The sequence below is a fragment of the Nannobrachium achirus genome (genome assembly GCF_963921795.1).
Source record: "Nannobrachium achirus genome assembly, chromosome: 14".
NCBI classification, from domain to species: domain Eukaryota; kingdom Metazoa; phylum Chordata; class Actinopteri; order Myctophiformes; family Myctophidae; genus Nannobrachium; species Nannobrachium achirus.
Window position 1 is genome coordinate 10,506,647 of NC_137821.1, and position 14,236 is coordinate 10,520,882.

Genomic DNA, 14,236 nt, shown 5'->3' on the forward strand with positions numbered 1-14,236 from the left:
AGGTTTACTGGAGGGTCTTCAACCAACAGGGGTTCCCGGGACCCCTAGGGGCTCCTCATAGTTATTACAGGAGAGCCGTCAAATCTTTGTGGGATGATTGGAACTTTTTTTTACATTGACCACTTGAACCCTATACAGCAGTATCCCTATTCTGAGGAGACTATTTGCGGAAAATAGCAGATCTACAAGCTCATAGTGTGGCACAAAGTGAATTGTGGGCTTGTGTGTTGTAGATTATTGTTATAACCAAACTGGCTTGCGTGCGTGCCTGCGTGTGTGTAGGGATGGGACGATACGCAATATTATCGTTTATCGTGATAAAAAACACTTGCGATAATCGTATTGTGGAGATTTAATTTATCGTGATCTCGTCCTCCGTCATGCACTGGGATCAATTCACCTTTTATTTGCCGAGCTGCATATCCGGTAGCACTTAAACCCTCTATTGGTAAAACGTACTTATAACATACTTGATATAGTCTCTTTTTCACTATCAAATTTCTTTGCCAAAAAATTGCCGATCTACAAGCTCACAACGCGTCGCGGTGCGACGCGTTGTGAGCTTGTAGATCTGCAATTTTTTGGGCAAATGTTCCGCCGCAGGATAATGGATTTTGATTATCGCGATAATGACGTAAATTGCGATTTCTTTCATCACAATAATCGTGATATCGTCCCATCCCTAGTTGTGTGCGTTGTTGTTTGGATCACAATGCTGAACACGTCTTGTGTAGGAAGAGTTGAGGTTCAGCTTCAGATGACAGACAGTGTAGCCAGCGGCATTCTGTCTGTGTGCGCGTGCACACGCACATGCACACGCGCGCATACACAGCTGTGGATTTCCCTTTGTACTTTTGCTTGACCCTGAGAGAGTACATTTCATCACTCAATTGAATTCAATGGAGCTTTTTATGCAGTGAGAACATGTTTGCATTGCCAGCAAGTGCAAAATAAGTTTACAGTTGGAGGGGGTACAGCATTAGTGTCACAATGTATCGTTATATAGACTTTTTTAGGGAGGCACGGTGGTGCAGTTGGTAGTGCTGTCGCCTCACAGCTAGAAGGTCCTGGGTTCGATTCCCACCGGGACGCTGTGGGTGCTGGGGCCGCGTCATCAATGCCCACACCCTAGGTGAGACTATACTGCCTCCCCCTGGCCAGCCGGGGCGCCTGATGAAGGGGAAAATAACTTTTTGGAATAACATGTTCCTTCCACGTCCAACCGGGGAAATCCCCACTGTCAGGTGAAAAGAAGCAACTTGGACTCCTCGTGCATAGAAGGAAGCATGAGTTCAGTCCGTTGTCTCCCCAGGTTGGCAGAGGGAGTGTAGCGTCCATGATTACATTAGATAAGACATTGAAAAAATGGGTTACAAAATTGTGGGATAAAAAATTTAGTAAAACAAATTCTATAGACCTTTTTCCAGAGCGCTGCAGTGCACAGCCACACACACACACACACACACACACACACATATAATGTAGGTGCCGCTTGACATTGAAGTTGTCGCTCTGAGAAATCGCTCTATACATGTTATATATCGTCGTTGTCAGGTGAAAACCTTGTATGTCCAAAACCGTTTTGTATTTATCATTTTTAAAATGAATTAAACTAGTGAAAACAGCATATCTACAAGCACACAACGCCTCGCACCCGCGAGGCGTTGTGTGCTTGTAGATCGGCTGTTTTCACTACTTTTGTGCGACGGCCTTGTATGACGAAGACGAAGCAGGGCTTTACTTCACGAAAAAAACATACAAATTTGAAACTTGGAGATACGAGGTTTCAGCCCGACAGTGACGATATACTGTACAGGGTATAACGTTTTTTTAAACGAATAGCAGCAATCATTTGCAGCCACTATGGGACAATTAGCACATTTGTTTTCTCAAATAGTATGCAAAAAAAAGTCTCCGGTTTCAAATGCGTCCTGTATATTCGGTACAGATGTGTGGGACACTCGCATACCGTTAAAGGTCCATTTGGTTTAATTTGCACCCTCTCAGAGTGGAGTTGACACTGATGATTTTACTGTGCGTGCTTTTCTCTCATAGAGCCATGTTTGCATATTATGCAAAACAGCTGGCTCTTTTTGTTTGACTATATAGGTCATTAACCTCCCCCCCAACACACCACACCACACCACACCACACCACACCACACCACACCACACACACACACACACACACACACACACACGCACACACACACACTTGTGTACGTGCACACACAGCATATTTGTTTGCAAAAAAGCAACAACCTGAGGCCAAACTAATATAACTCTGCTGTCGGGTCAAAACCTCCTAACTCCAAAATGTTCATTTTTTGGGAAAATGAGCTCAAGTGGAGTTAGGAGGTTTTGACCGAAGGGCTTTTTTACTACTTTTCATTGGTTCAATATTATTTTAACCAACACACAGACGTAAAAGGTGTTCAATAGCACATATTTATGAAAACAAGAGACGGCCAAAAGGGGTGGAGTTAGCTGCTTTGGCAGAAAGTGTGGAGTTAGGGTCGCGCCAATTCTTGGCCATCTGGCCAGTTACCCAGATATGGAGACCCCTGCATGATGGACACTGCATTTCTTCTAGTTTTTTACCATTTGTCGTCACCATCACGGCGCCAACTCACTACTGCCACGCAGGTCAGAGGACCGAAATGCACCACATTAACAGAGCATTAGTCTCATTGGATGTTATTCAGCTCTGCGACGTTGGAAGCGCTGTTTCTGTCTTCAACCAGGAAGAGTGTCTCCGTCAGGTGGATTATTTTTCATTTCGCCCTAGAAATGTATTTTAATCGTGTGGTGGGGAGTCCAGACTGCGTCCACTTAGTAGAGTAAGTGTTCCATCGTCCACTGATACCTTTAGTTTGGTGAGGGGCGAAACAGTTTTCGCTATTTTCGAACCAGACGGCGTGATTTTCCGGTTTTGCCAAGGAATACGGAGGTAGAGGAACATAGCGTTAGGGAGAACTCCACTAACGCTATGGACCAGAGCTAAGACAAACCCATAGAACCACAGACGAACCCATAGAACCACAGACAAACCCATAGAACCACAGACGAACCCATAGAACCACAGACAAAGCCATAGAACCACAGTGTCAGGCGTGACGGTCGCAGTGAAAGAAAAGAACAGGAAACACAAAGACACATGCATTGTTATTCCCCCTTTTTTTTTTTCTTAGCATCTAATATGAGCACTAACAGGAGATCTGGCCGCAGGCTGAATCTGCCAGCATTATGGCCACTTTAACACTCCAGTCCATTGAAAGGATGATTCATGTGCTTTTGAAGAGGTTTCCTGGCGCGTCTGGTTGGTTGAACAGTGAGTCAACCAGCAGGGGCGTCACAAGGGGGGGGAAAGTGGGACTGAGTTACTAAGGCCCAAGGTGGAGGGGCCTTAATTATTTCTATTGAAAAATAGCAGATATACAAGCTCACAGCGCGGCACCGAGTGCCGCGCTGCGAGCTGGTAGATCTGCTATTTTCGAAAAGTCGTGAAAATGTGTGCAAATCTTTGAATATATGTATTTTTTAAGCAAACATTTGTAACTAAAATTTTGCTTCTGGGGGGGGGTCCCTGGAACTACATATTTTGAGATGGGGGTCCATGGCCAAATACATATCATTTTGGGGGTCATTCACATGAAAAGGTTTGAGCACTGCTGACATAGAAACATATAGGTTTTTCAAAAAACCTTCAACCTTCACAATTTTTCAAAAATAGCAGATCTACAAGCTCGCAGCGCGGCACTCGGTGCCGCGCTGTGAGCTTGTATATCTGCTATTTTTCAATAGTTAAAGCACACAATAACGCAGTGAATCCTTGTACCCAGGGCCCAGAATTTGGTGTGACACCCCTGTCAACCAGGGCACTGTGATCCAAGTGGGGGGAGGGAGGGATGGGGGGGATAATAACGCATGTTTCTGACTCAAATCAAGCAGTAAAGGGGGGAAAAAGGGTGCTGCTCATCATTGTCCTTTCCTGCTCGTTGGTAGGAAACCGAGACCCATTTGTGAGTCGCGGACAATCTTTTTTATGGGTCACAAGCAGGTCTGGAATTTTGTCATTTGAGGGACAAGGCCACTTGGCCTTTGGTGTTGGCATTTATTTTAGAGCACAAAGGCCAAATGCCAGGGCAGGAAGGCCATCAAATAAAACAATATTTTAGTCCATTGAAAGAATTTGTTGAATTTAAGTGTTGCAGGGAAATAGATAAATTACGGTATTTACAATCTGATCCATGCTCAGCCCTGCACTAATCAAAGTCACTGGATTGGTTTAAAGATGGGACTTCGGGGAGTTAAGCATTCAGAATCTCAACAAAAGATACTAGTGTCTATATGACAAGAAAGAGACACCGGTGTCTACTGTCTACATATTGACCAGAAAGAGACAGAGCAGAAAGTGATACAGTCAGCTGGGGCATTAAGACCACTGTGGCCTCAGGTCATGCCATTGGTTTGAGGGGCGCAAGGCCAAACTGAGAGGCAACGGCGGCCATGGCCTTCATGAAATTCCTGCCCTGGTCACAAGCATAGACTGTAAAAAAATATGGACAGTGGATAGCCATTGGTTTCTATGCATTGAAAATGAAGCTTTTTTTGGGCCTTGGTATGGGTGTCGCCATCATTGTTTTAATGGTACCAGAGGAAGGCTATTGGTTGCCAACGGTCACGTGCAACCACAGGGATACATGGGACGTTGTCCAAAGACAAAATAAAGCACACAAAGAAGAATCATCACACGCCTATGATCACAAGCCCCTCCTACAACATGCCCTGCTATAACATGAAATATAACATAAATTGGACCATATTTTAACAAAACGCGTATCATGGTGATTGAAACGAGGCTTTAAACTAGCGGCAGGAACTATTTATGACAATGTTAATTAAGGTAAGAAATCCAAACGTAAGTTTGGGGGAAATGAGTGGAATGTTGCTTCTGGTGCCAGAACAGTGCAACTAGCGGCCGCCAATCATAGGAACTTTGAATTCCGTGTTTGCTTCATTTTAAATCGGGAGAACTACACCCCTGGTCACAAGTATAGGCCTAAATATCTGCGGTCCAATATATACATACCATTTTGGGGGTCCTTGTTGACATGGGAAAAAAACTTACAAACCATTGTCCTCCTGGGGAAGGGGCTTGAAGAGGATGTACCCTGCATGCTGTTCTAACATCTGTTTGGTTTCATTTATCCTATTCCAGCATGATGCCAATATCATGAAGAGGTGGGAGGTGGTGGGGAGGGGGAGGGGGCTGCAATGGAAATAGCTGCTGCCCCCGTTTACAGCGTGGCATGGCCTGACTCCATGTGGGTTAGTGGAAGTGGGCCACCTCCTCCTTGGGCTTGAATCCAGAGCGCGCCACTTTTCTTCCAAGTCAGGGGTCTTCAACGTTTTCAGGCCAAAGACCCCCTTAGTTGAGAGAGAGATGAAGCAGGGACCCCCACAACCTTTTCATAGATTCCATATAGTTTTGTTGCTTGACAGCTTGACAATTATCAGTGTATTTTGGATTCATGTCAATTTGTGTTTTCAGATTTATTAGTACACTTGAATCGTCAATACATACATAACTTGACATTTCACTCTGTACTCCCCTCTTTTTCCCCTCGACACCAAACCTTTGCCGAAAATAGCCGATCTACAAGCTAGATCGGCTATTTTTGGCTAAAGTTCTTAGAATATGGACACTAGGGTTCAAGTGGTTAATATAAAAAAGGAGAAAAAAATGCTTCTATCATACAACGATTTGGAGGACCCCCTTTAGTAACTCTGAGGACCCCACGTTGAAGACCCCTGGACTAGAGGAGAATGGATTCATGGCCGCCGATCCAAATCAATTTACTCTGGATGATGCCTGAGGATTACTGTAAATAGCATGTCAACATCATGTCAGCCATGATGATAGCGTGGTGTATACGCTCAGGCTTACTGCTCAGAGACCCTCAGAGCAGCGAGGGGGGGGGGGGGATGATAGTTCAGTAAGGGTGTGTGTGTGTGTGTGTGTGGGTGTGTGTGGGGGGGGGGGGGGGGGGGGGGGGGGGGGTGGGTGTGTGTGGGGGGGGGGGGGGGGGGGGGGGGGGGGCTGTGGTGGTGTTTAGGCTACAGACGGCGAGCGAGTGCCACTCACGCTCTAAATCCTGTTATGTCACAGATTAAGAGCACGCCACGCGGGGAGTGGGGGATGTGTGTGTGTGTGTGTGTGTGTGTGTGTGTGTGTGTGTGTGTGTGTGTGTGTGTGTGTGTGTGTGTGTGTGTGTGTGTGTGTGTGTGTGTGTGTGTGTGTGTGTGTGTGTGTGTGTGTGTGTGTGTGTGTGTGTGTGCGCGCGTGCGCGTGTGCGTGTGTGTGAGTGTGTGTGTGTGTTTATATATGTACTTGCATTACTATACTTGTGAGCAGTGGTGTTGCAAGGTAACTAAGTACATTTACTCAAGTACTGTACTTTTGAGTCTTTGTACTTGACTTGAATATTTCCAATTTCCAATAGTTTTACTTGTACTCCACTACGTCTCGGATCCAAATATTGTACTTTTACTCCACTTTATTACAAAACACACTATTTTCATATATATATATATATATATATATATATATATATATATATATATATATATATATATGCAAATTTGAAAATAGCAGATCTACAAACTCACAATGTGTAGATCGGCTATTTTCAAAAGTGTTTTTAATACATTTTGAACTTGTGAGATGGGGCACAATCTCAAAATGTTGACGTCCTCATGATTACTACAGTAATACTGTGTGTGTGTGTGTGTGTGTGTGTGTGTGTGTGTGTGTGTGTGTGTGTGTGTGTGTGTGTGTGTGTGTGTGTGTGTGTGTGTGTGTGTGTGTGTGTGTGTGTGTGTGTGTGTGAAGTGATGAAGTAGTCAAAGCGAGCAAGACCAGCTCTCGCCCGGCGACAGGATTACTGCTCCGCTGTAAAAGCGCATCCCATTGGTCTGATTAGGATTACACACACACCACGTAAACCCCAGGACGTGATGCTACGGCTGCAGAGATCACCGTCCCCCTGTAGGCTAGATGTGGCACTACATGCCAGAATGCAGTGTTGAAAAGTAACAAAGTAAATGTACTTAAGTACTTTACTTGATTATTTCCAATTTCCAATACTTTTACTTCTACTCCGCTACATCTCAGATCAACTGTTGATTGATCATTATTACAAAACATAATACATTAACAGTTTTACTGCCAGATGTTGTTATTTATTTATTGGGTTTTGTGCCAGCAAAAGCACCTTACCTTTGCGATGTTATAGACAAAGATGTATTCATTTTTTTTGTCATCATTATTATTTTCTTTTCTCCTTAAATAGGTGTACTTTCGCTATACTAGCAGTAGAGGGCAGCCTCATGCAAGAATTAATGTGAAATGGCTGCAGTAGGCTACCGTCCGTCAAGACAGCTCAATCGCTACAGAGCAATAGACCCAGAGAAAATAACAAGGAAGAGTGTTGTTACTCCATTGATGCTAACGTCCAGTGGGTTTTTGAGAGCACTTTTACGGGAGCTGTCTCTACGGTACACACCCGCACGACCCCTCATCAGTTTACAGACATCAAAACAAGGTACACAAGAACGAGCCAAAGAACGTACAATTGGCAACGTGCCGCCGGGAAAAATGGGGCGAACGGGAACGTCCAAAGCGGTAAAAGAGTTAACCACTTCAACCCAATATACATTCCAGCCATTTGAAATTGCCGATCTACAAGCTCACAATGCATTGTGAGCTTGCAGATCCGCTATTTTCAAAAGATTTGTATACATTTGAAAACTTGAAATGGTACATTTGGCATAAAGAGTATTGTTATATGTACTTTTGGTATGTGGTATTTTGATGCCAATACTTTTGTACTTTTACTCAAGTACATTTTTAATTCTGGACTTTTACTTGGAACAGAGTATTTCTATATTGTAGTGCTGATACTTTTACTTAAGAGGTTTTCTAACCATCCAAGATGTTTTGCCTCAAAACAGAGCAAGGATAGTCATTCATTCATTCAGCTGCGTAATTGTCATTGCAATATTACAAAAAAAGATCAAATAATGGTCAATATTAACTCAGCGGGTGCCCACGAGGTGTCTACACGCCAATCTCTTTGATGTCTCTGGAGGCCCACGACCTGTTGACGTGTTTACTGTATTTACAGTATTAACTTTAAATCTCACCGTTTGGTCGGGGCTACGCCTGGATTTAGCCCATTAGCCGCTAGTCGCTTTGAGTCGACGCTGAGAGCATCGCGCGGCCGTTTTTCTCCGTATACTCCAATGCATTTCCCCATCTTTAAAGCCCTTTATCTCCGATGTTTGTTTTATGGCTAAAACTGTGGCCGCGTGCGGCAAAATGTCCAAATTTTGATCGGCAGTGAACAGCTATGATCAACACTGGTCCATACAGTAAGTTACACAATAACATCCTGTCTGCGCTCATGTGACCAAGTGACGTCATGACGCATGCATTGACGCAGCAGGGCCGGATTCAATACAATGGTGGTGGGCCTGGGCAGCAAGAGGGGATAAATGGGGCAATCCAGGGGCACCCGATGTGTTAATGTATTATTTGTCGGTCGGAATCTAATAAAGATCAAAAGCAAGAGAGAGAGAGAGAGAGAACAACTAAAACATGAAGGGTAATTTCCTGTGTAATTCAAAGTGAGGAGGCAGGCACTCACTCCTGTCCTCATGAAGAGTGGAGTGGAGTGGGTTGTTCTGATCTGATTAATGCTTGATTAAACACAGCCGTGGACGGAGCACTCTGCACCCAATTAATGCCTTGCCTTGACTTAAATATTGTTGCTGTCGGGAAGAAGACTCCTATCTCCAGATTTATACTTTTAGTATAAATGAATGACCTACTGGAACATACTATGGTGTCACACAAAAGCATCAAAAGCAGCACGCGCCGTGTTTCGAGCTTAGATCTGCTAGTTTTGCGGTTAAAAATAAATAGATATCCTGAAAAGTAACAGTTTCGGATGTATGGGGTTTACACCCGATAAGAGAGGATATTCTTGTTAAAAAGGTTGATGGCGCAAGAATAGCTGCTGTTGCTGTAGCCATTTAATGAACAAAACTGACAAAAATGGCATCAATTTAACATGTCGAAATAATAACAAATGGCATTTCAAAGTAATACTGTCCTTTTGTGCGACGTGTGTGTGTGTGTGTGTGTGTGTGTGTGTGTGTGTGTGTGTGTGTGTGTGTGTGTGTGTGTGTGTGTGTGTGTGTGTGTGTGTGTGTGTGTGTGTGTGTGTGTGTGTGTGTGTGTGTGTGTGTGTGTGTGTGTGTGTGTGTGTGTGTGTGTGTGTGTGCGCGTGCGCGTGCGTGTGTGTGTGGTGGCCCATGGTCATTATAATCAGTCCCATGATGCCAATGGTGGAACAAGTACTCAATTTTATTCACTTAATCTCCATATTCAAAATTCATAAATGAATGCCCTACTTGATCATACCACAGCGTCACGAAACATGGCACTACTGATGCTTTTTGCATTTGAATCCTGAAAAGGTTTGGACATAATGAGTTTTCCAGAAAGTTATGTGTTTTATTTGTAATTATGTATGTACCTGTTTTTCATCATAAGATAAATCTTCTCAAATAGAAACTTGAATGGTTTCTTTTCCAAATTGGGTTCAGGATTTTGCCCCCTCTCCCCCATTTCTGTCTTTACTTCCCATCACCGCTGTGGTGATGGATGTGAGTGCTTAGGGGAACTCACGAGTAGAGTACTTGGTACATGGTGATACATAAACCAGTAGAGTACTTGGTACATGGTGATACATAAACCAGTAGAGTACTTGGTACATGGTGATACATAAACCAGTAGAGTACTTGGTACATGGTGATACATAAACCAGTAGAGTACTTGGTACATGGTGATACATAAACCAGTAGAGTACTTGGTACATGGTGATACATAAACCAGTAGAGTACTTGGTACATGGTGATACATAAACCAGTAGAGTACTTGGTACATGGTGATACATAAACCAGTAGAGTACTTGGTACATGGTGATACATAAACCAGTAGAGTACTTGGTACATGGTGATACATAAACCAGTAGAGTACTTGGTACATGGTGATACATAAACCAGTAGAGTACTTGGTACATGGTGATACATAAACCAGTAGAGTACTTGGTACATGGTGATACATAAACCAGTAGAGTACTTGGTACATGGTGATAGATAAACCAGTAGAGTACTTGGTACATGGTGATACATAAACCAACAGCACTTTCAAACAAGAGCTTCTAAGTAGCGTAGTGTGCAGGGCCTTCTGGAGTTGAGCTATGATTGCGACCGTCAGGTTGCAAGTTACTATGAAAAGCTCCACCGGCTGTGTGTCTGTCTGTCAGTCTGTCCGTCACATCACACTTTTGCCCCTACTCTTATCTCTGCCACCGTTGGCCCTATCAATGCCAAACTTTGCACACACACTCCTTGGATGGCAAATCACAACCTCCGCCCCTGATTTCTTACATGGCCCTCTTCTAGCGCCACCATCAGGCCGATTTTTGCAAAACACATTTTTGACTTTTTGTTCCTGATATTCACTACTTTTGACTTTGTATTTACCGGTAATTGGTAGTTTGCTACCTTGTTGTGTTGCAAGTACACATCTACAGTAGTACAGTATACGGTACACTGGCCGAATGATGTGTGTGTTATCTGTCTGTTCAATAATGCAAGGCACTATTTTCTGAATGCTACAAATACAACGTTTTACTCATTGCATTATTCATCCTTAGAGGGAAAAAATAAAATGGGGAGAGAGCTTCACACCCCTGTCAGGGAGCAGACGTGGTGACACAAACTATATTCACAGCATGTTAACAAGGCCTTTAATCACTTAACACACGGGTGACTAACCAGTCGTTTTGGCCGATTTTGAGATCGCAAAGTGCAATAACTCTCCCCGTGAAGGTCTCAGAAATTTCTCCTTCCATGACTTTTCCTAAATACTCAAGACATATTCTTGTTTTTTTTCCCCTTCTGAAACGTTTCTTAAGTATGAAATAATATACGATTATACCACTCTGACTGCATTTATCAGTCAAATTGACAGGTACATTCTCTCCCTTTTTTGCCCAGGAGAGCAACACCTCCTCCCCTGCTGCCAGCGGGAGTTCTATTGTCTATTGACAATCGAACCCCCGGGAGAGAATTTACCTGTCAATTTGACTGATAAATGCAGTCAGAGTGGAAGTGATTTTTTTTCAGTCACCCGATTGTTAAAGCCCATATACTTATTGACTGGTGTCCCCTAGAGCTGTGTACTCGGTCCGCAAATGTCTTCTCCCTCTGCACCAAAACTCTGCCCTGAACATGGCAGATCTCAACACGTGGCGTGTGTTTAGCTTGTAGATCTGCTATTTTCGACAAAGGTTCACCCAGAATAGGAACAGGGTTCAAGCAGTGTTGTAAAGTAACAAAGTACATTTACTTAATTAATCAAGTACAGTTTTGAGGTGTTTGTACTTTACTTTTACTTCTACTCAACTATATCTTGGATCCAAATATTGTACTTTTACTCCACTACATTTATTTGAGAATTTTAGTTACTAGTTACTTTGCAGGTATACATTTATTATAATATTATAAAGCATACATTAACCACTTTAGCTTGAGCTTGTAGATCTGCTATTTTCAAACATTTTGTAGTTTTGGTACTTTAAGTACATTTTGATGCCAATATTTTGAATTCTGGACTTTTTCCATTCACGGATTCACGTTATTAAAATACAGTGATAATTAACGTCACCTGTGACATAGTTCCCATGCCTTCAGCGAAGGTTTAGTGATTTGACACCAGGTTTAAAACAGTGGATTTAAGGACCGGTCTGACGGGACAAACCAGACACATAACCCTTTCACTTTTAGCAACCTTTCACCATGCCAAACATTTCCTTTTGCAGCTAAACATTTCCTATTCCTGTACAGCCAAATAGTTCTATCTCTTGTACAGTAGCGCTGGCTGTATACGCCGCGGGAGAGAGTGATGAATAAACATGCAAAAAATGTGCCGCGGGTATTTCTCATCAAGCTATTCATACAGTGGATGTCTCAATCATGCAGGTTGAGTCATATAAAACTGCTTTGTTTATTGCCATGTATTAAAGAAGATCTTTCCGGCTGAATTACTGGCACGAAAGACCATATTTATTTATTGTTGCATTCCTAATGCACGATAATTTGATGACGGGTCATTGGTCAGTGGGAGACTGCATCAAATTATTGTCTCGGGAATGCGACACACACACACACACACACACACACACACACACACACACACACACACACACACACACACACATATATTTGTCACTGTCAGGCAGAAACCTTGTATCTCTGAAGTTTCAAATTAGTATTTTTTTCTTATTTTTTTTCATAAATTAAAGCCCCACTTCATCATACAAAAGTGTAGCACAAATAGTGAAAATAGCCGATCTAAAAGCATCTACATGCTTGTAGATCGGCTATTTTCACTGATGTTTTTTAAATAATAACAAAAAAGGAAGGTTTTGGACACCCGACAACGACGGTTTGTATAATTTCTTGTGTAGACGCCATCCAGGGCCCTCTCTCACAAGGGTTGGTTTTGACACTCCTGCAGTTAAAGGAGTTGCTCACCCCCCAAAAAATACTTATTTTTCATCAATTACACACCCCATGAAAGCTTGAATTCATCAAGATTTATATATATATATATATATATATATATATATATATTTCTTTATTTTCTATTTTTTCAGCATTTCTGAGCCAATAATTTGATAGTCGTCAGAACGATGCTAACGTTGTGGTCAGAGTGTCCGCCCTGACACTGGGAGGTCAGGGTTCATACCACACGCTACGGTTTACAATAGGAAACGTCATAGCGGTCAACGGTTGGATTTGAAAACCCGGCTTTGGTGGGGTTTGGCAGTAACTGTGTTGAATGGACAGTATTTGAGTGTACCGTAGTGGTGTACTAGTAGTGAACATGGGCTTGTTGTTTTGCTGCTAGACAGCTGGGAGACGAGGGAGGAACCAGGAACTGGGGAATCCTCTGGAGACTTTTAGAAGGAGTTCAACCCTTTACGCTGACGAGCTGAGTCTTGTTTGTTGCACAACATATCTGTGTGTGTGTGTGTGTGTGTGTGCGTGTGCGTGTGCGTGTGCGTGTGCGTGTGCGTGCGTGCGCGCGGGATTCTGAAATGTGAAGAATGCAAAGAACGCTCTGGAACAGTGGTACCAAAACATTTCAGGTCGAGACCCAAAGCCAAAATGAGAAATTAGACGTTTGCCCGGGTCCCAAACTAGTGAAACCAGCAGATCTACAAGCTCACAACGCGTTGCTCCGCGCCAGGTTTTGAATTGTAGATTGGCTGTTTTCACTAGGCCTACTTCTTAAACATTTGTTTTCTAATTTATGGAATTTCTTAGATTTCAATTTTGTTTATGCATGAAATTACTGAGAAAAATCATTGATTTTCTTTTGTGTTCATGAAAATTATAACTTTTTAGGAAAATGTTATATATATTTTTTAAATGTAGGAAACATTAAAAAAACAAGGGACCCATAAAAATGTGTCCATGATCGACAAATGGCTCCCGACCCAGTGATTGGGAAACTCTGGTTGAACAGACATTTTAACCATCGGTGTGTTTTAATCTAAAATGTGTTTGTTTTCCTAACAGATCACCAGAAGCTGGAGAGAGAGGCCAGGATCTGCCGCCTGCTCAAACACCCCAACATCGGTACGACGACAGAGAGCTTACACTTACTATCTCTCTCTCTATCTCTCTCTCTCTCTCTCTCTCTCTCTCTCTCTCTCTCTCTCTCTCCTTACTTTCACTTTTATTCTCTCTCTCCCAACGCCAAGATAATATCCTCCTCCTTGTCCTCCAAAACAACTGTCACTTCTTACACACACGCACGCACACACACACACACACACACACACACACACACACACACACACACACACACACACACACACACACACACACACACACACACTCTCACACACACGCATAGCGTTAAGCGAAATGTATTCACACGTCAAGTGTGTGTGTTCGTGTACGTGTGCGTGCCCAAAATCCACCAAACACCTGGAGCCTATTGTTGTGGTTAAATCATCCCATAATAAGCAGCCTCCCTCCCAGGTGACATGCCTAAAAATGGAGACCATCTGCATAATGACACACGCACA

At 43.0% G+C, this 14,236-nt stretch overlaps 1 protein-coding gene across 4 annotated transcripts in view; it reads left to right on the top strand.

Annotated features, from left to right (window-relative positions):
• Positions 1 to 14,236, top strand: part of camk2d1 (calcium/calmodulin-dependent protein kinase (CaM kinase) II delta 1) — a 161,343-nt gene that overhangs the window by 72,036 nt on the left and 75,071 nt on the right. For all 4 annotated transcript variants that reach the window (XM_080741296.1, XM_080741295.1, XM_080741298.1 and 1 more), the window contains exon 3: positions 13,722 to 13,781. In XM_080741296.1, coding sequence (XP_080597422.1) covers positions 13,722 to 13,781 — 60 coding nt within the window. The remainder of the gene's footprint in view (positions 1 to 13,721; positions 13,782 to 14,236) is intronic.